Here is a 26762-nt window from a genome sequence, read left to right as displayed (position 1 = left end):
TGTATTTATCAACACATAAAGATATCAGACTCTAAACTCTCTACCGAGCAATGGTAGTTCTGTAGTTTCAATGAATAATGGTATTACATAAAGTTTGCAAACATATAGATTGTTAATGATATGCAATTCGTACTGCAGGCTTAAAGAATATCATTTTACCTGAAAGATTAGATCTGAAAGATGAGATATGAAAGATGAGATCTAAAAGATGAGATATGAAAGATGAGATCTGAAAGATGAGATCTGAAAGATGAGATCTGAAAGATGAGATCTGAAGGATTAGATCTGAAAGATGAGATCTGAAAGATGAGATCTAAAAGATGAGATCTGAAAGATGAGATCTAAAAGATTATCTGAAGGATGAAATTTGAAGGATTGGATCTGAAGGATTAGATTTGAAGGATTGGATCTGAAGGAATATATCTGAATGATTATATAGATCTGAAGGATTATATCTGAAGAATTATATCTGAAGGTTTAGATCTGAAGGATTGAATATGAAAGATTAGATCTTAAGGATGAGATCTGAAAGATTAAATATGAAAGATGAGATCTGAAGGATTAGATATGAAGGATTATATCTGAAGGATTATATCTGAAGGATTAGATCTGAAGGATTAGATTTGAAGAATTAGATCTGAAGGATTAGATCTAAAGGATTAGATCTAAAGGATTAGATCTAAAGGATTAGATTTGAAGGATTAGATCTGAAGGATTATATATGAAGGATAATATCTTAAGGATTGGATCTGAAGGATTAGATTTGAAAGATTATATCTGAAGGATTATATCTGAAGGATTATATCTGAAAGATGAGATCTGAAAGATCAGATCTGAAGGATTAGATCTACAGAATTAGATCTTAATTATTAGATCTGAAGGATAATATCTGAAAGATGAGATCTGAAGGATTAGATCTGGAGGATTAGATCTTAAGGATCGGATCTAAAGGATTAGATCTGAAGGATTAGATATTAACCCTATACTATCTGCATCTTAAATAACAAAAACTGTTGGCTTAGGCTTAGGGCCAGAGGAAGCCTTTAGGGCGGCCTTTCAAGGGGGGCCTAGAAAGGGCCCGTCTATGGGGACCTGAGGTTCTTCCCCCCCCCCATGCGCGCAAGTACGCCCCGTATTACAATACTGGAAAATCGTGAAATTAATGTAATTACGCTTTTACTTAGGCCTCTCTACCTGATAAATTGAGCGTCTGTCATGTACTACGTAGACTTAATCATAAAATTTCAGCCTTGCAATTTCAATGTTGAGGGGAAAGAATACAAGACCTCGGCAGTCTAATTGTCTCTGCTTTTCATGTATGCAGGTCTCAAAATATTTGGTAAAATTCAAAACATAATTAAAATATGTGTAAAGTAAAATAAAATTTTCCCTGATCTAAAATCTGAAAATTACCTAGCTACGTCTGGCATTTTCAGGTGCTAATCCCTATTTTCAGACTTGAAATTTAAGCTTCAGCTCAGCCAAGACAGGATTCACAGGGTAGACTACGACTATGAGAATGTTAGGACGGGGGGATATTCCGATTATATTGTCTGGTCTGGTTCTTTAGATTCATAAAACCCTGGAGTATTTCATTTAACCTCAGAGTCAACCAAGACATCAACAGTTAAACATATCTAACAATATAAAACATGAATCCTATTATTGGATTTGCATTTCTTATCCTAGTAGGATGGAAATTGTATCAAAAATGGAGGTTACCAAAGAACTTCCCTCCTGGGCCAATAAGTCTCCCTGTCCTAGGAGCCATTCATCATCTCTCCGACAACCTTCTTGAGAGTTTTCTTCATCTTAGATCTAAATATGGAAATATATTTGGATTAAGAATTGGACCAACTCCTACCGTTGTTATATCAGATTTCCACACTTGTGTTAAGGTATTTAAGGATGCAAACTTCTCCGCTAGACCCACATATCTTACTGAAGTGATGGGTAGTATTATGTCCAGACCTGAAGATGATCCAAGTCCTAACCGAGGAATAGTGTTCAGCTCTGGCAAGATCTGGGATGAACAAAGAAAGTTTATTCTCAAGAAGCTGAGTGAGTTTGGAGTTGGTAAATCCAGGTTGGAGGAAACAGTTACAGAACAGGTTGAGATGCTGGTTAAACTCCTGAGGAAAGATTCTACCAAGGGTAATGTTAAGCTTGGAGAAAGGTTCAGTGTATCCTTGGTCAACTCAATCTGGAATATTGTGACAGGATCACAATTTGATCTTGAGGATCCACTTATTCACAGTATCTACAAGGGAATTGACAGGTTCATTGATTCCCATAGACTCATTGGAGTCTTCATGGTATTCCCATGGCTTAGGCATTGTATTTCCTATCTTGGAGGAACTTTGAACAAGATGAAGAAAGATGTTAGAAACATGATGAAGAATATTGTAGATGATCATATTGATCTATCTGCTGGATATGACAAAGATCTGGTAGATTCATATATTACAAAGATGTCTGAGACAACAGATACAACGTCATCATTCTTTGGTAGAAAGGGTAGAACCAACCTAGAACAGAATATGTTGGAACTATTTGGTGCTGGAGCCAACCCTGTAGCAACCACCTTATCCTTCTGTTTCCTTTACCTGGCCAAGAATCCTAAACTTCAGGAGAAAATATTTCAAGAAATTGATGAAAATGTTGGAATTGGATCTTCCATATCAATGGAGGATGTACACAATCTACCGTATACAAATGCTTTTATCCATGAGATCATGAGAATAACAGCAATTAACTTTATTGGAACCCCGCATATGAACTTTAAGGATGCTAAGATTGGAGAATATAATGTTCCAGCTGGAACTACAGTGTTCTCCTTCCTCTGGTATATTATGAATGATCCAACATACTGGAAGAGTCCTAGAGAGTTTATTCCTGAGAGGTTTATTGAAAATGGAGAGTTTGTAAAAGATGAACGTCTTATTCCATTCCTTGTTGGACGTAGACAGTGCATTGGTATGGCATTGGCTCAAACAGAACTGTTTCTATTTTTCTCCAATCTAGTTCGAGAATTCAGATTTACAGAGAGTTCATCAGTTCCTCTACCTGCCCCCACTCCAACAATGGGATTTGTAATGGGATGTCCAGAATATGAAATCAAAATAGAAGACAGATAGAATACTTAACTCCCAGAGGGAAGAATCTCAGAAGCTAGCAAACCAAAGTGAAAATACAAAATATAATTTATTCTGAATAATACAAGATATTTTTAATTTTAAAGAAATAAATCGAGATAAAAATAATAATTTACAAGAATTTTACAGCTTGTATTTAATTAGTTAAGTAAAGTAAGATAAATAGTAGTTTCTAGAAAAAAATTAGAGAAACCAAAGTAAATACATTTACTTGGAAAACAGTAATTAATTTCTTGAAAAATGCTTTTCTCTAGCAAGTACAGAAATTAGAAATTCAAAATAAAACTTTGTAAAATATTCATATCTGATTGAACATGGATTAATAGGGAGATTTGACGAATTTTTTTCGCCTATATTAGCTACACAAAAAAAATTTTTTAAATGCTTCTGAAAACTGAAATAAATTGTCTCATTTTTATATTTTAGGACTAGTTCAAGGTGAATTTGAGCATTTTTATCAAAAAAAAAGTGCCATGTAGATTTAACCTTAATGTTAGGCCTAGGAATAGGATCCTAGGAAAATAAGATTTACACTAATTTGCCTCCAACAATATCTCTAAATGAAATCTAAAAAGGAAAACTGTTTTTTTTTATAAAAATTAGTGCTTTCAAGCATAGTCCCTCCAAAAAAATTTAAGATTTTAAAACTTAGGATTGTTGCAATTATTCTCAAAAATTTGGCTTGGCATAAATAGAAAACCTAACTATTAATAAGCATAACATAACATTTAAAAAAACAAGAATTCTGTAAAATTTTTATTTCAAAAACAAAATTTTATTTCTCTGCATGGGATCAGTCTCGTTATTTACAGCTGCACAACGTTATATTTCTTAACAATATCTTTCCTAAAAGCAACTTAATTACAAATAATCTTTTCCTTGTCACATACATATTTTGTTCAATCTATTTATAGAAATCTTACAAAGGAGTTGAGTTTTTGCCACAAACTCAAATTTTCCACATAATCCCTAAATCTTTGCAACACTTTCTTTTCTCCGCCTAAAAACCGAACTTCCTCAGATTTGATTTGGTTTGAAGATTTCTAGTTTGTTCCTCGGTTTGATAAAACAAACTTTCAAAGGTCTCTGGCATTGGGTTGCAAAGATATAGAAATTATTAGAAAAGGTTTGGGGCAACAAATCAGTTTCTTTTAATCAGCATTTCTTGTGGCCATTGTTCAGCTCTTTTGAATTAGTTTTTCAAATCCTTTTTTATCCTAATATTTATGCATGTTGTAATAAAAATAGACAATTAAAAATACTTTTTTATAATTTTTCCCGTCAGGACATTTGGAGGAAAATGTACGCTAGATTTTGGTTACCCGAGAGGTAACATAGGCTTGAAAAAAATAAACCTTGTTTTTTAAAAATCATTTTTTAATTTGAAATTTTTTCAAGTGTATTACAATTCCACGGGAATGCTGGGCAATTTAGTTATTAGTAATCAAAAGAAAAAATATCATATGTATTTAACCTAACATATCCTGCTCCTTCCATTATCTGTATAATTTCTTCTCTTGAACCTAGATATAGTAAACATTTTTAAATAATTGTTATACAAAAGTAATTCAAAGATATTGAAAGCTGTTTATTGATATTTAAACCCTGTATAGAACTCCTGGAATATAAAGGAAATATTAAATTACTTAGAAAAAACTATTTATTTTTTTTATTTTGAAAGAAACATACCGTCCATAAAATGTCCAGCTAAATCTGTCTCTATACTGAATACCTAAATATTCGGCAGTATTAAAGGGACTGTAAGCATAATTTCAATTGACACTCTGTGCAAAGATGATAATACTCGATTCACAACGGTACCCCTGAAAGTTTTACCTGATCAATTATGAATTAAATATCCATGTTTTTTTTGTTTATATCAATATTTTTTATTTGTAGTTTCGCCGAAAAAGTAATTTGCGTATTTCTTGCTTTTAAGGAACAGTGGAGAAATTATAAGAATTAAATAGACATTCAGAAAAACGATATTTAATTGTTCCATATTTTTGTTGTTTGATAACGGTTTCAAAAATACTATTGTAAATCGGGCATTGCCATTTTTGCACGAAATGTAGGGTCACTTGAAAACTCTCTTACAGTCCCTTTCATGAAATAAATTGTATAAATAATAATTTAATGCATTTGAAAATATATAACAAAGTTTTCATAAAGGAAGTTAACTAAACATGTTCACTGTAATTACAAGCATCTTATTCATTCAAATATCCAGATTCCTGGATATCCACTTTATCCAAAGGTATTATAATATTTAGATACCTGGATATCCACTTAATTCCAAGGTATATTTCTAATATTTGGATACCTGGATATCCACTTTATCCCAAGGTATGTTTCTAATATTTGGATACCTGGATATCCACTTTATCCCAAAGTATATTTCTAATATTTGGATACCTGGATATCAACTTTATCCCAAAGTATTTTAATATTTGGATACCTGGATATCCACTTTATCCCAAGGTATGTTTCTAATATTTGGATACCTGTGTATCCACTTTATCCCNGTGAACATGTTCTCTTTGTGTACATCGTAAAACAAAACAAAAATAATTCGCAGATTTTCGCAAAAAAATTCGTGGATTTTTAAAATTTTCAAAAATTTAATGAAGATCGAATTTTGATGGAGACAAATTTTTAAAATTTTGATCATTCATAAACCTGCCCTGTGGGCACGTGATGTCCCACAAAAAATTTGGGCCCGATCGGTTCAGCCGTTTTGACGTTTATTGGATACAAACAAACAGACACCCAGACAGACAAACAAACAGACAGACCAGCCAAATTTATATATAGATTGGCAATACCTTCAATTGTAAAGATTATGTATATTGTTTACCTTTACTAAATGACCTGATTGGTCTTTCCCAGCAAACCCAGGCATTGCCCTGTAAAATGCATATATTATACACATACCTATATACCTATGCGTAAATATACAGGGTGTCTCAAAAAAAAGGGGAATAAGGGTCTACAGACTCGTTTGTAATCGGATTTTCAAGATTGAAACCATTTTTAAAATCTACGCACATTTTCCGATTCAATGAGCCCAATTTTATAGGCTTCTAAAGTTTCCAACTGGAGTGAGTAAATTTGGTCAAAATTAAGATAATCTCCGTTTGCACAATTTTGTATCAGGGTCTAGACTTCCTTGTAATCGGATTTTCACGATTGAAGCCATTCTTATAGGCTCCAACACTCCAAAGCCTCATTCACTTTAAGGTCAAAATCAGTAGCCAAGGCAGTCTTGAACTCTGCTTTCTCCCAAAAGACTATTTTAAAGTTAGATCAAGGGCCCAAAAATGTCTTGGTGCAAATGGTGTGGACATTTTAAATACGATTGTAATAAATTGTAATAAATTGTAATAAATTGAATTCAAAATCGTGAAAACGGAGTTTAAATCTATTACTTTTACTAGTTCCAGTTGGAAACTTTAGAAACCTATTAAATTGTTAATTTTAAATCTACCAGCTTAAAATTAAACTCATTGAATCGGAAAATGTGCGTAGATTTTAGAAATGGTCTCAATCTTGAAAATCCGATTACAAATGAGCCTGAAGACCCTTATTCCCTGTTTTTTTAGACATCCTATATATGTATCTTATTCTCGATATCCAACGCGAGTACATGTATAATAAGATGAAGATCAATGCTTCATCCCGAGATTCACAAAACCTCTGATTTCTGGGTAAAGCGTTCATTGTACAATGAATGATAACCATAGAGAATAGAATATATATTAGAGGGGAATTTACTAGAAAAAAGTGTAAAACGGCCATTTTGTTGTACTGTTTCCATACTGCAGGTGAACTTCACATATTTATGCTATAAAACCTTTTAGGCCCTGGAAAATCATTTTATAGAAAATCTAAAATTATTGTTAAAAGAAAACCAAATTATGAAATGGGCTGGTTTCATAATTGACCAATGATCATTTCACATAGACTCTATGCCTTCCACTTTACAAACGATGATTTTCCGTTATAACTATAAATCAAATGATGTTTTTATTCACCTAATTCATTATAAAGTTTATTTAACAGTTTAAAAAATTCGAAATTGAAATGAATAGTCTAGGGAAAATACTGTATTAATGTACTCTACTGCATATAATTTGTAAACATTTACATGATTTGTACACTTTGAACTCCCTTTCAGGCTGAAAGGGACTGACAAAATTCATACCGAGAGATTCTTTAAATTCCCCTCTAATATATATTCTATTCTCTATGATGATAACGAAAAAATGCTTAAATTGGTAAAATAGTTATTAGTATATTCACCTAATTTTTCTGCCATATTTATGTTGTATAATTCCAGAGCTAATCTCAAAATAGATTTTTTTTTTTTTTTTAATGAAGAATTGATAAATTGTTGTTCTAAGGGACTGTTCAGTGTTCACCTATTGAACACTGAACTTCCCAAGTGGCAACTTCCCAAATGTGCAATTTCCCTAGCGGCAACTTTCCAAATTTTAGATTAGGCCCTATGAGGCGCCACAGGCTGCTATGGGGACCGAGCACTGCGGCTAGAATGGGCCATGGACCGAGCGCTGCGGCTAAAACAGTCTAAGGACTGCGGATAGGACATACTTTGGAAGTTGCCACTTAAAAACCACCCTTGGTGAGTTGCCGCTTGGGTAAAGCCTTTTGGAAAGTACCTAACATCTTTAAAATTAAACAATTAAATCTTCCATTTCCGAAATTATCAAAAAATAACAAACAAAACTATCTTCCCACTCAAATATGTCCGTAATTATGTCAGAAATTATGTTTTTATTTTGAAACAAAATGAAGTTTACGTTTCTCACAAAAAATAGATGTATTCGCTTCATGACATATTTTATTGAACTATATTTTCATCATATTTTAGTCCTCTGGCAATTAAGGCATGAATCGTTCCCAAGAGAAAAACACTTATATCGTCCTTGAAGTGCATTAAAATATTAAATGTGTATTTTCTATGATACATAAACAAGTCCTTTCATGTGTCTTACAGTCGTGCGGCAGTATTTTACAATTTATGTAATACATATATATTTTGTGTGGCAGTATTTTACAATTTATGTAATACATATATATTTTGTGTGGCAGTATTTTACAATTTATGTAATACATATATATTTTGTATGGCAGTATTTTACAATTTATGTACAATACATATATATTTTGTGTGGCAGTATTTTACAATTTATGTACAATACATATATATTTTGTGTGGCAGTATTTTACAATTTATGTACAATACATATATATTTTGTATGGCAGTATTTTACAATTTATGTACAATACATATATGTATTGTACATAAACCAAGGGAAGGTTTATGTATAATACATATATGTATTGTACATAAACCAAGAGAAGGTTTATGTATAATACATATATGTATTGTACATAAACCAAGGGAAGGTTTATTGCCCGGAAAAAGTGTAGATTTATAAAGTTTTTATAAATCTAAATCAGGTCTAAAAATATCAATATCAAACAAAATAAAAATAAGATAAAAACTAGAATCTATTTCCCTGTAAAAATCAAAATCAATAAAGTGAGGCTTATCCTTCATCCCCAAGCAGGTATTGATCAGAGTTGCACGACGATTTTTCTAAAAATGTTTGATCAGAGTTGTCCGACGATTTTTCTAAAAATGTTTGATAAATGTTGCCCGACGATTTTTCTGAAAATATTTGATCAGAGTTGCCCAACTATTTTTTAAAATATATTTGATCTAAGTTGATCGACGATTTTTCTAACAATATTTTATAAGAGTTGTCCAACGATCTTTCTGAAAACTGTCAATTTGAGTTGTCCGACGATTTTTCTAAAAATATTTGATTAATGTTGCCCGACGATTTTTCTGAAAACTTTCAATTAGAGTTGTTCGACGATTTTTCTTACAGTATTTGATTATTGTTGTCCGACGATTTTTCTAACAATATTTGATTAATGTTGTCCGACGATTTTTCTGAAAATATTTGAGCAGAGTTGTCCAACGATCTTTCTAAATATATTTGATCTAAGTGGATCGACGTTTTTTCTAACAATATTTGATCAGAATTGTCCAACGATTATTCTAAAAATATTTGATTAATGTTGTCCTACGATTTTTCTAAATCTATTTGATCAAAGTTGTCCGACGATTTTTCCAGAAACATTTTATTAGAGTTGCCCGTCGATTTTTCTAAAAATATTTGATAAAAGTTGCCTTTCAATTTTCTCAAAATAAACAGAATTTCCCAACAAAACAAAATTATAAAAGTTGCCTGACAAATTTTCTAAACTGAGTTGGCATCAAGTTTTGTAAAAACTGATCAAAGATGCTCGACAATCTTTAGAAAAATTGCCAGAATTGCCAGACAGTCTAATGGTTTTCATATAAATGGCCAGAATTGCCAGACAATATTATGATTTTCATAAAAATGGCCTGAATTGCCACACAGTCTAATAATGTTCGGCTTTTAAAGAATCTAACAGAGATCCGGGCAATTTAAAAAAAATCAATAATGTTACTTATAATTGAAGATTAGATTGGGAACATGTTGATTTCAAAAAATATTTTTAACATAAATGTTAGGTTTGGTTTGCAATAAATCTTTTTTATCTCAAGTTCTACCTTTATGCAACTTCTAAAAAATACTGGAACTGCCTCCACCAGAAGACCTTAAAATTCAACCAAGTTAAAGGGACTGTGAGCATAATTTCAAGTGACTCTCCATGCAAAGATAAAACATGTGGAAGATACTTCGTTTTTTAAAAAAACGAAGAATTACAACTAACGATCTGATAGATTTGTGAACTTTTTAAAAATGAAAATTTTCTGATTTTATAAACACTACCTCGGTTTCACTTTTTTTCTCTCATATCCGGGGTTGCCCCCCACCCCTGTCCCAACGGGATCAGGTTAAAAAAAAGATACAATGTTTACATATACCTGTCAAGAGCATGATTTCTACCTGTCCAAAGCATGATTTCTACCTGTCCAAAGCATGATTTCTACCTGTCCAGAGCTTGATTTCTATCTGTCCAGAGCATAATTTCTACCTGTCCAGAGCATGATTTCTACCTGTCCAGAGCTTGATTTCTACCTGTCCAGAGCATGATTTCTACCTGTCCAGAGCTTGATTTCTACCTGTCCAGAGCATGATTTCTACCGGTCCAGAGCATGATTTCTACCTGTCCAGAGCATGATTTCTACCTGTCCAGAGCATGATTTCTACCTGTCCAGAGCATGATTTCTACCTGTCCAGAGCATGATTTCTACCTGTCCAATTAAGTTTATCCTCGAATGGAAGAGTAACAGAGAGAGAACAATCTGCAGCACCAGCTTCTATGAAGAATCCGTTCTAAAACATTATATTAATTTTTTTTTCAGTTTTTAAATTAAATAATTTTTATTCATACCTTGACTTTATTTTTGTACACCATCTCATAAACATCTAGAGCCTTGAAGGGTTTGAATTGTAAATTAACCTTAAACTGGGGGGGGGGGTGGAAGGCGATTGGGCCCCCCCTGTAGTTTTTTTGGTTAACAAATAAAAATATTTTTAATCTTTCAAAAATATAAGACTGAGACCAAATTTAAAGAATTTGAGCCACGGCTTAAATTTGAGACTTGGCTCAAAACGGGCTAGGGGGGGGGTGGCGCCCCCCCTGAAGTTGTTTTTGTCATAGCCCTCTCATTTTTGGCACTATCACCGTGAAATTTTGTGACTTTTAATGAATAGTAATTTAAAGGATTTTTTGTTGAACAAATATTTTTTTTTATTTATAGGGTAGGGTACAGGACAGACGAAATATCCGGTCTGTGAACAAAAATCTAAAATAGCCAATAACATTTTTTGTGACTAAAGCTAGAGATCTAAAAACTATATTTTTGTCACACTTTGTTTAAAATCAAAAAAATATTTTTTTTCATTTCTTGACCCTTTTTCAGGCATTTTTCAAACCCTCCCTAGCACCCAAACTGTTCAAGTTATTGGTATAATTTTTTTTTCTTTGAGCTGGCAATGAAAAATTGGGCTATGAAGATGCATTTCAACCCTAAACCTATTCTCTATAAAGGCCTTTTTTAGGCTATACAGGCTATACATAGGTTCAGACCCCCCAGCTTTTATAGGGTTACAATTGTATTCAATGTTTTAAGATTTAATCCGACGCTCAATTGAAACCGGTTTTTTAACGGATTTGAGACGTGGCTGAAATTAATTAAATTTTGATAAACAAATCTAAACTGAGGAAAAATATCTTTAAAAAGTATATATATTATAATCCTTCCTGATAATTGTTTTCAAAATCTGTAATAGTCCTGATTTAAGAATAATTTGACTCCTTCAATATTTCTTTAAACAAGAATATTTTCTTCTTATATTTATATGTGTCCATATACCGCAATATTTCCTACTGATATTAATATTAAAAGTTAAAACAAGCAAAGAGCAAACTCAACCAAACTTGGGGATAAAATACAGATAGTCACTTCTGGATATATATTTTTTTTATACCGGAATATTTCCTACTGCATAAATATTTGTTAATATCTAAATATCTGAAACTGATATTAATATTTGTTTATATCGGAATATTTGGAACTGATATTTATATTTGTTTATATCGGAATATTTGAAACTGATATTTATATCTTTTATATCTGAATATTTGAAACTGATATTTATATTTTTTATATCGGAATATTTGAAACTGATATTTATATTTGTTTATATCGGAATATTTGGACCTGATATTTATATTTGATTATATCTGAATATTTGGAACTGATATTTATATTTAATTATATCGGAATATTTGGAACGGATATTTATATTTGTTTATATCGGAATATTTGGAACGGATATTTATATTTGTTTTATCTGAATATTTGGAACTGATATTTATATTTGTTTATATCGGAATATTTGGAACTGATATTTATATTTGTTTATATCGGAATATTTGGAACCGATATTCATATTTGATAAATCTGAATTCCTGATTCAAGAATATATTCTTCAGATCTATTAATTGGAGCTGAGGATGGAGGTATGAAAAAGCTCTCTTGAAGTTCTTCTAAAAATTACAAATTATCAAAATTAATTAAGGAGAGTGAACGACGAAAAAACCTTATTTTAGGTGAGATCGTAACAGTACAGAATATATTTGTAATACGAGAATAAATTTAATATTAGTAATAAGTTCTTTGTTTGATGCATAAGCTTACAATATTACAAGCTTACAATACGATGAAAAATCCTTTTACTGATATTAAAGGAATCCTAATATTTAGTTCTGTTTCACCAAATTTGCCGATTATCTTTAAATGTGTCAAATAAAAATTTGATTCACTGTTTTGATTTTGCAAGTAATGTAATTTTTGAGAAAAAAAATTTTAAAAAGTATACTTACTAATCATCATATCATTATCAGCCACCAAGCAGTTGTACAGAGGTCTAAATTTGCATCAAGATTAATACCAAGATCAAGATCAAGATCAATGACAATATCATGATCAAGATCAAGACCAATGTCAATATCATGATCAAGATCAAGACCAACGTCAATATCATGATTAAGACCAATGTCAATATCATGATTAAGACCAATGTCAATATCCGGATCAAGATCAAGATCAATGTCAAAGTCTTGAACACAAAATAAGAATATCCATTGTGTCAACATTATGTCCCATGAATTGCAATCTTCAGGCTGCTGTTAACAACATCTTTAAACATTATTTATTTATATATTTACTAATAAATATCATTATATAAATGTCTACTCTAAAATATATGTTTCTACCTATGCCTGATTATGTGTGGGGAAGGATCAGACTCTCCGTATTTTAATGCAATATTGATCTAGAGAAAGTTATTTTTCTGTTATAGCAATATTAAAATATATCTAAGTCGCCTTTTTTATTGTTTAAAAAAACTAATGTTCGTGAATTTTTTATGTTTCTTTAAATAAATCTAAATGTAACAAATGAATAAAAGAGAAAAAGAAATGGAAATTGAAGGTGAGAGCTTACTGGGACAAAAACAGAACTGTTTAATTAGTGTGAAAGGCTGAGTAGAGTATATGAACGGCTAAGTAGAGTATATGAACGGCTGAGTAGAGTATATGAACGGCTGACTAGAGTATATGAAAGGGTGAGTAGAGTATATGAACGGCTGAGTAGAGTGTATGAACGGCTGAGTAGAGTATATGAACGGCTGAGTAGAGTATATGAACGGCTGAGTAGAGATATGAACGGCTGAGTAGAGTATATGAACGGCTGAGTAGAGTATATGAACGAATGAGTAGAGTATATGAACGGCTGAGTAGAGTATAAAAGGATATGTTTATACCTTCGGGTTTTCAATGGAAGGCGGTAATTCACTTATCTTTCCCTAACACAAAGTAGAAATATTTAAAGCATCTATTTAAACTTATAATGAAACATACAATGAAATATTTCAACAACCTAAAAGCATTTCAACCTTCCGACCGAATAGTTTCCCCAGGGATACAGAAGTAAAATTAAAGGGACTGTTATAGAGTGTAGACAATAGACTGTGAACGTAATTTAATATGACCCTCTGTTGAATTCTGTAAAGTGACTTGCGGACTAATCCAGTTAAAGTAGGGTTTCCATGAGCAATAACGTTTCTTCAATTTCCGGAAAGTTCTTCTAATATCTGTTACACAAGGGACACTGGAAAATAGATTTTAGTCCTACCAATATGATTTTTTGTTGTGCCATGGTTTACAGATAAGTTAGCGGACGAGAGCTTTAGTGTAGAGGGGTCACGATATGCGCTGCATGCATAAAATGCCTTTTTTTACCACGAAATGTGCACCCTTCAGAAGGTGGGTGGTAAGGTTAGTAAAGGTCGGAGAGTGTTCTTAATGCCAGAAACAAGCTTAAAACAACTGATTTAATGAGAATCGATACCCATATTGTATACCATGCGCAAAGAATAGTCACAGAGTGGGGATGGGGTATCTTTAAAAGCTGAAGGTAGTTGGGGTAGTGAGGGTAGTTCCTATACAGATTCAGCTTCAAGTGTGGGGTCTCTCTAAAAACAGACGAAATTTTTTTGTGCACCCCAAGAAGATTTTGTCCCCCCCTAAAAACCTCCATTTTGACAACATTACTGATTAGCTTTTTATCTATATTAAAGAACCGTATATATTTTTCATACATAGTTAATGCTTGGTTTAGAACATATATTTGATGGTTACATATCAGAGTTGTAAAGGAAGTGTGATTCTGCCAAAAAATCTTAACTTATTCCTATATCTGTGCAACTCGATGTCGTATGAACAAATAAAAATTTAAAATAAGGTTTACACCATCGGTTTAAAAAAATAGGGATTAGAAAATTTTCGTTTGTGGCAAAAACTAAGTTCCTTTCTTGAAAAATCTTCCCCCCTTCAAAAAAATGTTCCCCCTAGAAATTAGATATGTTTGCACGGAGGGTTTTATTTGCGGAATATTTTGTTATGAATTGTAATAAAAAGGATAAAAACATGTCGTTTGATATCGAGTTTTTTTTCTCCACTGATCATCAAAAATTATATTTTTCTCCAGAAGTTAGGTTTGTTTGCGTGAAATATCAAAACAATTTTAAGGGTTTTAATTACTGAAATTTTGAGTAAACAGAATTAAAAAGAATGCAAACTTGAAGCTTTTGATGTCCAATTTTTCTTTTCTTTTTTTGATTACACACACTATTTTTTCCCCAGAGTTTATTTTTGTATGCGCAGAGCCCCATAAAATTGTTCAGGGTTTTACTTGCTGAAGTTAGGTTTTAGAATTATTAAAAAAAGGTTGAATTAAGGTTGAATTAAGGTTGAATTAAGGTTGAATTAAGGTTGAATTAAGGTTGAACTAAGTTACCTTTAAACATCTTTTTTTATTTATTTATATTTTTTATATAATATCATTTTATAAATATATGCACCCAGTGCTCCCTCCTCCTACCCTCACTATAGTATCAGTAGAAGTAAATTTACTGATAGCGCTGATTGGAGGATTCTTTTTTTTAATTTGATAATGAGATAGATTGAAAGATAGATGTTACCACCATTACTATTTCTATTGGTTCAGAATAGACAACAAACACATGACTGAACCCTGATTGAAACAGGCGCTAATGGACATACAGGAGTGCGCTCCAGAGCTACAAAGCAGATTTTGCGCTATTATTGCACAATTGCGCATTGGAAACCTTAAGTTAGAGACAAAGAATAAAAATGTCAGATTTCAACACTTTTTCAAATCGAAATACGACGATATAGCTTTCTCATTGTTGCTAAGATAACGGTTAAAGGGAAACTGTTGGGAATCGAACATGCCTCTATTGAAAGGAAACCAAGGTCACTTGAATTTCGTCTACAGTCTCTTTAATGGTTTTTAAAAAAATATAGCATGCGTAAAGGGATTATAACTTATTAAGCGTATTTTCAAGTAATCACTCCAAGCAAAAATGGCAATGATTTTTCTGATCAAGTTAGTAAGAATTAGATGTCATTGTTTGTAATTATGAAAATTGAATATTTACAATTGTGGGATCTTCAAAAAAGTACTTGCGCATTTCTACAACAGGAATACGACAATATATTCCGCATTATTGAACAGATAAAGGCCGAATTTATGGGGGCTGTTGGAAATCAGGCATTGTCATATTTGCCTTGAGGGTACCTAAAATTAACGCCCACAGCCCCTTTTAAGACCGATTTGCCAAATATCTCAAAAAAAAATTAAATGTAAAAATTTTAATTTTTACCTGAATGTATTCATCCACAATATTACAATCTATCCCGTAGTTGTTAGTTGCTGCAGAGCCTAAACAAAACATGATTTCTACTTTTTCGCTTTCTGCAGTGACTTGCAATTTTCAGCACTAGGAGTGGGAACAGGTAAGCCTGGAACTACGCTTCTCCGTGGAGTTTCTCATCGTATACTGTAACTAAAGTACTTGTAAACCAGTTTCAAAATACAGGGTGTTTTTTTATTACTGTAGTTTTTTATATTAAAATTCAAAAAAGGTCTGAGTAGCTTACTAATGGACTTTTTTTTATCCATTAAGAATATTCGGAAATTAAAAACATGTAAATCTGCAATTTCATATTTTCTGTCCAATAATATTTTACCAAAAATCATGTTTTCCAGAGAAACAGAATACAAATAATGATCTGATCTTTCTTAAATGTTAATACGATCTAGGCCTTGTTAATACGATCTAGGCCTTGTTAATACGATCTAGGCCTTGTTGTTAATACGATCTAGGCCTTGTTAATACGATCTAGGCCTTGTTAATACGATCTAGGCCTTGTCATAGAGAGGGTTCCCTAAAGATTACAGCCAGATAGGTCGGAAAAATGAGGGCGCAGTGTAAACAATCCCGGCGCCCCTCCTCTCGCTCATGTCAAAGTAGCAGAACTATTTTGTGTACCAAAGAGAACGGAGGCCATTTTAACCTTTAACATTTAATAAATAATTATTTATAATCTTTATTTTTGTTTCTATTTCATCTGTTTAGACTGTAGACAACTTTAATTGTTTAATAAATGTAATCCATAATGAGTTAACCTAAACTGTGCCAAAATCATAAATTACAGAATTTAAAAAAACACCCTGTATTTTCCTTTTCTCTTTACCTGTCAGGCCCAACTGAGTTATGCCTTCTTTCGGAATAAGTTTAAAGTTTGAAATGGGTATCATGCGAAAAAGTTTTTGCTGTGATTTTTAATTTGTCTAGTTTGTTTTCGTTCAAAATGAAAGTAATTTCATTTTGATCTTAAAGGGAGTGTTCGCGAAAAATGAAGGGGGTATAGGCTTAATGCGATAAAAAAGCGCTTTTGATCGCTACTTATCTTACTTATATCTGTTTCGTCTACAAGGAGAAAATTATTAAAAACGATTAATACCGAAGAACGTAGTGTCCATACAAATTCAGAAAGATGCAACATTCAACTCGGACCGTAAACAAATCGATTTAATTCCAAACAAATCATTCAGATATTACAAACAATAGTCATCGATTATTTTTCGACGCATTCGTAAATAGTTGATATTCATAATATTTTGTATTTTTCATGATCTGAGAGTTACTTTTGAAAACATTTATTCCTGTTTCGAGGATTTTTTATAATGAAGACGACATTTTCATATTTTCCAGGAATGTTCGAAAATACAGAGCCAGCGAAAATTATTTTAAAAAAACGAAATCAAAAATATTATGAAATATTATCTTTATACGAATGCGTCGAAAAATAATCGATGACTATTGTTTGTAATATCTGAATGATTTGTTTTGATAAGCCAAACTGACGACATTTGTTTTAGCTTAAATGAATTAACGATTATGTTAAAAAAAACCTTTTTTAATGTAGATACATTTGAGCTGGTCTAATACAGCTCAACATCTTTATAAGTTGTCTTATTTCCAAGTTTTTTTTCAGTAAAATTAAATTCCCCCACTCAAACAAAAATATTTAATTGATTAAAAAATTCGTTTTTAGTAAACACTCACAAAATAAAAATTGTTCAATGTCAAATTTAGAGCTTTCTATATGGCGCGCATTATACCAAAAATCATCAAATTATTGAGATATCATTGGAAAACTAAGCAAACACATAGTTTTCCTAAGAAAATTAATCCGAAGAAAAAAATGTCTTAAGACAATGAGGTCAAGTCTCAGACGTTTTCATAAAAAGGACTGTTCTCCTTTATATCTGTATATTTAATATAGCCAGGGGAGTTTTAATATCAAGCCCCTTTTTTCCATGGTTGTAAACATCCTTTGTTCCCATGCATTTTCCACTATAAGAGGACTTTTTTTTCCGTGGACTTTTTGGTACAAAATCTGGAATAAGAAAGAAAACGTCATAGAAAATAAAGCTTAAAAATGGTGGCACTTTATTTTCAGGGACTTTTTATTTCAATGACTTTTTTCCCCAGGACTATTTTAGTGCCAAAATTTAGGACTTTATTTCAAAAAGTTTTTTTGGAAGAACTTTTTGGCGGTTACTCCTTAGTAGTAGGGTATATACTCAAACTTTAAAAAAAATCAAAATTCTTTTAAAAAAACTTTATTTTCTCTATAAAATGTGATAGAGCGCAATAAACGCTCAAATCTTATAGTAAATATAAATAAGATGTTAAAGGGACTGTAAGCGTAATTTGAAATGACAATCCATGTAAATATGGCTGTGCCTAATTCACAACGCTTTGTCAGATCAAGTATAAATTAGATATCACTTTTTCTTTAAACTGTTCCTTTTCATAATTCCGGGTTCTATGTGAAAGTGACTTAAGCACATTTTTTTGCAATTCAGAGGCAACGGAGAAACTTACCTGTCGAGTCAGAAAAATTACGGGATCTTCCACATTTTTTATCAGATTAAGGTGTCAAGGGTACCTTAGTAAATCGGACATTACCATCTCTGCATAGAGGGTCACTTGAAATTACGCTGACGCAGTCCTTTTAAGTTTATTGTAACATTTATGTTTGATGAATAGCTGAGGATTAAAAGAAGTTACCTGAATACTTATGATGGAATTGTTGAATGATGAATGTTGTCAACATTAATGACATTAAAGTTAATTTTAACGTTCTACCACGATTGTGAAATAAACTGTTTCGAACTATCAACCACAGTTTTGTCGACATTGTATTTTCTAAATTTAACATAAACCTGTATATTGTGTATTTTAGCAAAATCTTATTTGTTTGAAAAAACTTTCCAGGTATGAGCTTCCGTCTTTTATAATTTCTTAAAATTTTTGCATGCTTATTTTAAACATTTGTTCTTTAACTTTTAAGTTCTAAGTCACTTTGGTATTCCATCTCTGTTATAATCAAAATAAAACCTAAAAAACAAAATCATAAAACTTCATTTTTGAATCATGAACACAACGTTTTCTGGTTCAAGTGTATCCCAGAAGATCAGAGCTGAAAACTTTAGAATGGTGGATATCGAGATTAATGCTTGATCCTCTCTTTTTCTTCATATCCAGATTAAATAATGCTTTTTCTCCTCATGTTATTAATCTCCAGATTAATTAACTGATCGGTATTAAGAATATTCCATTCAAAAGTTATCAGCTAAGATTGATCAAAACTTTCAGTATAAACTTCCATTTTGTATTTGGAATACATAGACATACCGTCGTTTTATAAATAAAACTATGAGCAACAATTTTATAAGGTTAAGACCAAGTAGATCAAAACTAATGATGGTTGATAATGAAGTTTTCTAAAATCTGGCATGCGGTGTAAACCCTATCGACCCCCCCCCCCCCACCGGTTTTTTGTCTAAAACTTAAAACGGCTAACACTAAAACGCTCAAACTTTTTCATTTTTCAACTTAATAGTATTGAACAAATTTAGCAAAAAAAAAATCTTTATTTGATGCATAGGGTAGGGTAGGGTAAGTCTAAACTGCCTATCCCTATACTAACCCAAGTTTTAGTTTCACGATTTTTAAAAATCGCGGGCTCTGGAAGATTCGCTCGGCTGTGAATTCGAAAGAAAGCGTATAATAATATTTTTTAAATATGTTTACACCCGATTCCCATATGTCCTTTAATCGAAACTGAATTAATTCTTTAATATTTTCAATTAAAATTGTTTTTTTGCCATCTATATAATAAAGCTCGTTGCTCAATAATATATTTGTATTTATAGTTATATGCTAGCTATAGCGGACGAAACGGCTGGACATATATGCTAAAATAATAATTTTTTTTCGAAAATGTATTTTTTTAACGGGCAACGCAGGTCACTTTCAGTTAGTTTTACATAATTTCAATATCCCTTTACTGATTGCCTAGACTCTAGAGGATCTCTTACTTAAAGAAGTTTTAAAATAAATTTAATCGTCTTGATCATATCACGTCGGATATGTTGTCTTTTTCTTTCAAATAATATAGTTATTTAACTTAACATGGTTGAAAGTTAATAGTCAACTGCAGTTTACCTGGTACCTAATACTCCTCTAATCATGACACAGCAGTTATTTTTAACGGTTAGGAAAGTAAGAGAAATGGAATTTGTAAAATTAGTATTCAATTAGATTTTAGGCTTAAAATAATATAACTGAACTTTAAGTCTAGGGGTCATGACATTTAAAATCTTGAAATTTTAAATATTAATCATTAATCAAAATCTATATATAGGTAAAAATATCTTATTTATGTAAATCGTACTTATACTGCAAGTAATTGTTATGTTTTATTTCATATATAGGTTTGCAGAGCGCGTGTTTTTAACTTTTATGTTGGTGAAATATCTAAACATGAGTATATTTTAAAATAAAAACGATAGATTTTAATTTTATATATTAACGGCAGATTTCAAACCTATGTTCAAGCAACATTTTTTAAATTCAGACCTGTCTGTAAACTTTCTTGAACTCATGCAAGTTACCACAAAAAAAAACAAGGCCTGATCTATCCGCTATTGAGCACATGCATTGAGGTATGCCCGGCAGCTGAAGTGTCCGGTGTTGCCCGTGAAATTTTTTAAAAAATAGAATTTAAAAGCAAAAAATCGTTTCTAAATAAAGCTACCATATAAATAAATATACAAATATATACATGAGCGAAGAAATGTATTATGAAGAATAAAAAAAATGGGAACCAAATACATTTGAATTCTCGAAGTCTTCTTTCTTCTTTTAATTCTAAAATGTAAGGAATAAGTGAACTAAATCTAAAGTGCCCTGGAACTATGCATGTCGGAAACAAATAAAGCTTTGCATTTAGGAATAAAATAAAACTATGCATGTCACTGTGGACTAGAGTCAATTTGAATTCGAACCGGACTGACCCGTGTGCCTGCCTCTGTGACGTGCGGCAAGTACCGGCCCTACCCTGTTCTATGCAGGCTCGGTTTCAACTTTGATGGCGCGGCCAGACTTTTTACAGTACCCGGTCTATCATAGGCGTATTTTACTTATCCAACTAGCTTAGTCGGAATGAAATAAAACTATGCATGTTGGAATGAAATAAAACTATGGCATAAAACTAGGGAATAAAACTATGGAATAAAACTAGGGAATAAAACTATGGAATAAAACCATGCATGACGGAATGAAATAAAACTATGGAATAAAACAAGGGAATAAAACTAGGGAAGAAAACTATGCATGACGGAATGAAATAAAACTATGGAATAAAACTATGCATGTCGGAATGAAATAAAACTATGGAATAAAACTATGCATGTCGAAATAAAATAAAACATTGCATGTCAGAAAATGATCTTGAAACGGTATATGAAAGCAATTTTTTAATAAAGAGTGTATTCAAATTTAGAATCACGGTGGACTAAGCCAGTGGGGTCGGTCAAATAGGCCTAGGATTAGGCTGGGTACTGTAAAAAGTCTGAACGCGCCATGGGAGTTGTCATAGTTAGCCCTCCGAATGGACTATGCCAAGAAAATTGACCCCTGTCGATGTTAGTTTGGTTAGGGCGACGTACTGTACAGAATATGGCAGTCCGGTACAAACTGGGCAGGTCCTGTTCGAATTCAAATTTACTACGGCCCAGAGTGGAATAGAAATGTTTTTTTCAAATAAAGTGTAGTATAAACATTCATGGTTTTTAATCTTTTTATTTCAATTTAAAGTTTGTAAACAAAACTTTTTTAATACCATCCTAAGCTGAATAGTGAATAAGCATTATTTCTGAAAGAAAAAGAAAACTTGATGAAATAGAAAATGAGAAGACACTTCTAACTCATAGTTTGTCTACTTAATAGTAGGTAAAGATATATTTATAGTATAACTGTGTTTCTTGCAGTCATGTTTCAAGCATTATGATTTGTAGAGACTGGTCTATATTAATTAGGCAGATACTTTTTATTTTCAATTTAACGTTTGTACCCATATTTTGAAGAAATGGTTCCAATTGTTCATTCATTTTTGAGAGAAAAAATATACAGTTTGTTTGTGCATGCGAGTTAATACAGTTTAATACCAAACATTTTTCAATCTTTGTTTATTCCTCGGAGAGAAATCTGTGAGCGGAGGCATTGAGTAGAATACTATTAGAGGCTGGAATAGAGGCCGTTCTACTCTTTAGTCTTTAGTCTCAAGCTATAGTACCACAGTGCCAGGCGTAAACTTTATGTATATTTATGTACAGAGGATTTAATTAGAACGTTGTACCGGTAAGTACAATTAAAATTTATGTTATGATTCGACAATTAATAATTCTAGATTTATAAAAAAAATATATATTTTATGTTTTTCTGTAGTTAATAAGTATATTTGGTACATATAGAATGTACATAAAAGAGGTGTGTATGTTATGTGTAAAGTCTAAGCTTACATTGCTGTGGTTAATGAAGAGAAACAAATTAGGATTAATCCTTTTACTCTTAATTATTCTTTCGTTAACAGAACCTTTTTATTTAAAAGTTTAACTTCATTTTTATAATTTCTTTACGGGGGCTGTAGTCTTAGTTTTAAGGTACCCTCACTTAAATTTAATAGGAGCATGCCCGATTCACCCGGTAAATTGACTTCTTAATCTGATCTATAATGTTGAAGATCACGTTTTTCTGTATTTAAATCCACAAATGAAAATGATCAGTTTTTGATAACAAATCATAGAAATCTAATTCAGACTTGATCATAGAAGGAATTCTAAAGGGTACCCTCATGAATCGGACATGCCACTCTATCAATTGAGGATCACTTGAAATTACGTGAACAGTCCCTTTAACAACCCCTTTTTCTTTTCCATTTTTGCCTTGTTTTCCGGCCTTAATAATGTACCCCAGCCATTGTATTTTATGAATTTTATTGTTTCTTAAATAATTTCATATATTCTGTGGGTTTTTTTTCTGTGTTAAACTTCATTCTTTTTTTTCTTTTAATATTTAATTTTGTCTCTTTTGTAATTTATTCTCTATCTCTCTCTTCTCATTTTTTATAGCTTATATCACTCCTTAGAAGAGTAGCTTTACCGTTTATGTATAATATATTAAACCAAAGAATTTAATATTTAAATATTAAAAGTTTATAATCTCATTTCAAACTGTTTACTGGTGAAAAGATATTTATCCAACTGTTTTAATGAATACTTGAAGTTTATCAACTACTATTCATGAAGAGAATATAGTTCCTTTGTTCAGATTATTCGTTGGAACCTTTTCTTAAAAAACAATTTGAATGGTTAAAATATAATTTAGATTTACGGGTACACCAAGGCAAAAATTGCTGTTGAAAAATTTCTGGAAACTGTTGAAATTATCGAATTTATTTTTTTATTAAAACTCGCATGTGACTATTAATATAGATGCGCTTATAAGGGTTAGAATACAGTGTGAGTGTTACATAATGTTAATTTCTAATAAATGTTTCTTCAACAAAAATAATTACGACCCTTGCTCCACTTGACAAAAGAAGATTGTGTTTTCTCAATACCTCTTCAATACAAGGATTCACTTTAAGTAATTAATAAATATTTACCTTAATTTGACATGCTTTAGACTAAAAGTACTTTAAGAAGTCGAATATCGTTAAGCCATCTCTCAATTGCCATAATTATAATCTATATATAGCATCTATATATTTATATATAAATATATAGCATCTATATAAAATACTGTTTCCAATCGGATAATCTGTCCATTTTCTGTTTCCTATATCTGCATGTATACATATTGCACATGGTTCCTACTGCATGTATACATATTGCATATGGTTCCTACTGCATGTATACATATTGCACATGGTTCCTACTGCATGTATACATATTGCACATGGTTCCTACTGCATGTATACATATTGAACATGGTTCCTACTGCATGTATAGATATTGCAAATGCACTTTTACTAAATTAATTCAACCCCCAACATCTGTAAAATAATATAGATACCGAATTCACGTGTTTTTCTTCTTTGTCTCCTAAAACTCTTTGATTAGTAAGTATTTGTTCTTCACTAAAAAAGAGAACATTTGTCGAAATATTTATGAAAATTATTTTAAAAAGGCAATAAAGTTATTTCTACCAGAATTAACAACCAGAATGTTTTTCTTTCAGACAAAGATACAAGTTCTAAACTTTAAAATGCTGGATTTAACAAAATAAATCTTTTATTTTATTTTTATCTTCCGTTATTGGCAGTGTAAGGTGGGACTAACTTAAGTCTTATCAGTGAAAAATGAACAAAATTCTGAAAATAAATAAACAATGTCAATACTAGTCAAAGGTTAACATCGGTGAAGTAATATAAAACATAAATACATTGTACAATTGGCTTGTTTTTTGTTTTTGTTTGTGTTCGGTTCTTATAAACGTCAAAATGGCAGAACATATAGGGTCAAAATTTTTGTTGTAACTCACAGTGACCAGGTCCGGGGTAGGGTAGGTCCAGTTGACCTAGTCATAACCATGACGATTTTAGAAGTAATTGAAATCCATTTATTTAAAGAAATAAATCGCGCAAATTTTTAGTTTTATGATTTAATAATAACGAAGAAAAAAATGGCAGTTTGAAAAGCATCATGTAAAGCTAGATTTTTTTTTAAAAAGAGCCGGAAACCCTAACTGCCTTGTATTACAAATTTCTTTAACTAGGCTTTCAGGGCGCTTGTGAACATGTTCTCTTTGTATACATTTAAAACTATAACAAACAAAAATTTCGCGAATTTTATCAAAAAATTTCGTGGATTTTCAAAATTTTCAAAAATAGAATTTTGTTAGAAGTAAAATTTTGAAATTTTGATTATTCATAAACCTTCCCTGGGGTCCAGGTTTTTGTCACAAAATATTAAGGGCCGTTTTGACATTATTGGATACAAACACACAAACACTAAAGGCTAGTATATATATATATCTATAAATAAATTTGGCTTGTCTGTCTGTTTGTTTGTCTGTTTGTCTGTTTGTTTGTATCCAATAAACGTCAAAACGGCTGAACTGGTCGGGCCCAAATTTTTTGTGGGACATCTAGGGACCCCAGGGAAGGTTTATGAATGATCAAAATTTTAACTATTTTATCGTTTTATAGAAATCTCTATATATACTTTGCTTGTCTGGGTGATTGTTTGTTTGTTTTCAAAATATTGCCTCTAACAAAATTTGATTTTTGAAAATTTTGAACATCCACAAAACATTCAGGGTCACGTAAAAGATGTAAATAGATAATTCAATTTTAGATTTCAGATTTTACAGAATGTCTGACGAAGATAGGATGGATGTTAGTCCTCCAATAGACGCTCCCTCAAATATTAGCAGAGCTCCCTTGGCAAGGTATCGAAGAAAATGTTTTTTTTTTATGTGTACACAATTTTTCAAGTACATCATTATGCTACAGTGTTTCCAAGAAAACCCGTGAATCCACAAATTCGTCTGTTGTGTTTTATTTAAAGTTTTAAAAAATGGAAAATTTGATCAAGCCTTCGAAAAATACGGCTATATAATGTTGAAAAATATAGAAAATGGGTTTTATGGTTTGTTTTTAATTTAATATGCAGAAAAACTGACATTCAATCACATTTTTTCGTCGTTTTTTTTTTCTTTTTTATCCCATGAAAATTTATCATTTATTTAAAGAATTATACGAACATTAAAAATCCATTATTCCATTGAAATTCATCAATATATATTAAAAATGAAAAACGCCATAATGGCTTTTTTTCTTTGGGGAATCCAGACTAAAGATAGGAATTGTTTTGAGGCCCATTATTGCACATTCAAAATTTGTTTTTGAGTTAGAGGTGCTTTAAAAGAATCTGAGATTTCCAGAAGTTTGCTTTTATTTCATTAACCAAATTTTTTCTCTCAACACAGAATTTAACCGAAGACGATTTATCAAAATGATTTAACAATTCTTTTAAAGCAGACGTTTTGCAAAATGCAGTAAAAGCAAACATACCGAATTGACAATTTTTGATTAGGTAAAAAATATAAGATCTTTTTAAAGCCTCTTAAAATAGTCAAATAACCTAGAATGTTTTAAAACAGACCTCAACATGATGCCCATCCCTGCTATAGACATGATGCCCAGCCCTACTGTAGAAATGATGCCCAGCTCTACTATAGACATGATGCCCATCCCTACCGTAGACATGATGCCCAGCCCTACTATAGACATGATGCCCATCCCTACTGTAGACATGATGCCCAGCCCTACTGTAGACATGATGCCCATCCTTACTGTAGACATGATGCGCAAACCTACTGTAAACATGATGCCCAGCCCTACTGTAGACATAATGCCCAAACCTACTGTAGACATGATGCCCATCCCTACTGTAGACATGATGCCCAGCCCTACTGTAGACATGATGCCCAGCCCTACTGTAGACAAAAACGTTTTGAGAGAAAGAATAGATATTTTTACCGATGTCGATATTTAGGATGTGTATATTTTGTTCTGAAAGTATATATAGGCAGTGTACATTTAGTGCTAAAAGTATAGGGAGTGTATATTTAGTGCTGAAAGTATATATATAGGGAGTGTATATTTAGTGCTAAAAGTATAGGGAGTGTATATTTAGTGCTGAAAATATAGGGAGTGTATATTTAGTGCTGAAAGTATAGGGAGTGTATATTTAGTGCTAAAAGTATAGGGAGTGTATATTTA

General features: G+C 31.6%; 3 protein-coding genes across 5 annotated transcripts in view; 2 read left to right on the top strand and 1 right to left on the bottom strand.

Moving 5' to 3' along the window:
• The first annotated feature begins 1550 nt into the window (after nt 1-1550).
• Nucleotides 1551-3243, top strand: LOC111718077 (cytochrome P450 2J6). The gene has a single exon (XM_023493570.1). It carries the CDS (start codon nt 1653-1655, stop codon nt 3135-3137), a length of 1485 nt encoding a protein of 494 aa, XP_023349338.1. The 5' UTR covers nt 1551-1652; the 3' UTR covers nt 3138-3243.
• A 200-nt stretch (nt 3244-3443) lies between these two features.
• LOC111718073 (uncharacterized) lies at nt 3444-18828 on the bottom strand. Its single transcript, XM_023493565.1, has 16 exons — nt 18698-18828; nt 15938-15996; nt 13514-13555; nt 12966-13024; nt 12573-12616; nt 12159-12236; nt 11448-11467; nt 10575-10616; nt 10435-10516; nt 9787-9833; nt 8699-8778; nt 7458-7496; nt 6013-6061; nt 4845-4887; nt 4630-4678; nt 3444-4001 (listed from the first exon to the last, which is right to left on the bottom strand). The coding sequence occupies exons 1-16, from the start codon at nt 18825-18827 to the stop codon at nt 3962-3964; spliced, it is 903 nt and encodes a 300-aa protein (XP_023349333.1). The 5' UTR covers nt 18828; the 3' UTR covers nt 3444-3961.
• A 6508-nt stretch (nt 18829-25336) lies between these two features.
• Nucleotides 25337-26762, top strand: part of LOC111718072 (mitogen-activated protein kinase 1) — a 30156-nt gene continuing 28730 nt past the window's right edge. For all 3 annotated transcript variants that reach the window (XM_023493563.1, XM_023493564.1, XM_023493562.1), the window contains exon 1: nt 25337-25426. In XM_023493563.1, the coding sequence (XP_023349331.1) occupies nt 25350-25426 (77 nt within the window). In that variant the 5' untranslated portion in view covers nt 25337-25349. The remainder of the gene's footprint in view (nt 25427-26762) is intronic.

This window comes from Eurytemora carolleeae, unplaced genomic scaffold (genome assembly GCF_000591075.1).
Source record: "Eurytemora carolleeae unplaced genomic scaffold, Eaff_2.0 scaffold1023, whole genome shotgun sequence".
Classification (NCBI taxonomy): Eukaryota; Metazoa; Arthropoda; class Copepoda; order Calanoida; family Temoridae; genus Eurytemora; species Eurytemora carolleeae.
This window is presented reverse-complemented; position numbering and strand designations above follow the sequence as displayed.

Coding starts and splice junctions, on each gene's coding strand:
- LOC111718077 (XM_023493570.1), top strand. CDS start 1,653: ATGAATCCTATTATTGGATTTGCATTTCTTATCCTAGTAGGATGGAAA.
- LOC111718073 (XM_023493565.1), bottom strand. CDS start 18,827: ATGTCGACAAAACTGTGGTTGATAGTTCGAAACAGTTTATTTCACAAT. Junction 15,997..18,697: donor ATTCCATCATAAGTATTCAG/GTAACTTCTTTT, acceptor TGTTTTGTTTAG/GCTCTGCAGCAACTAACAAC. Junction 9,834..10,434: donor GGATAAACTTAATTGGACAG/GTAGAAATCATG, acceptor TTGAATTTTAAG/GTCTTCTGGTGGAGGCAGTT.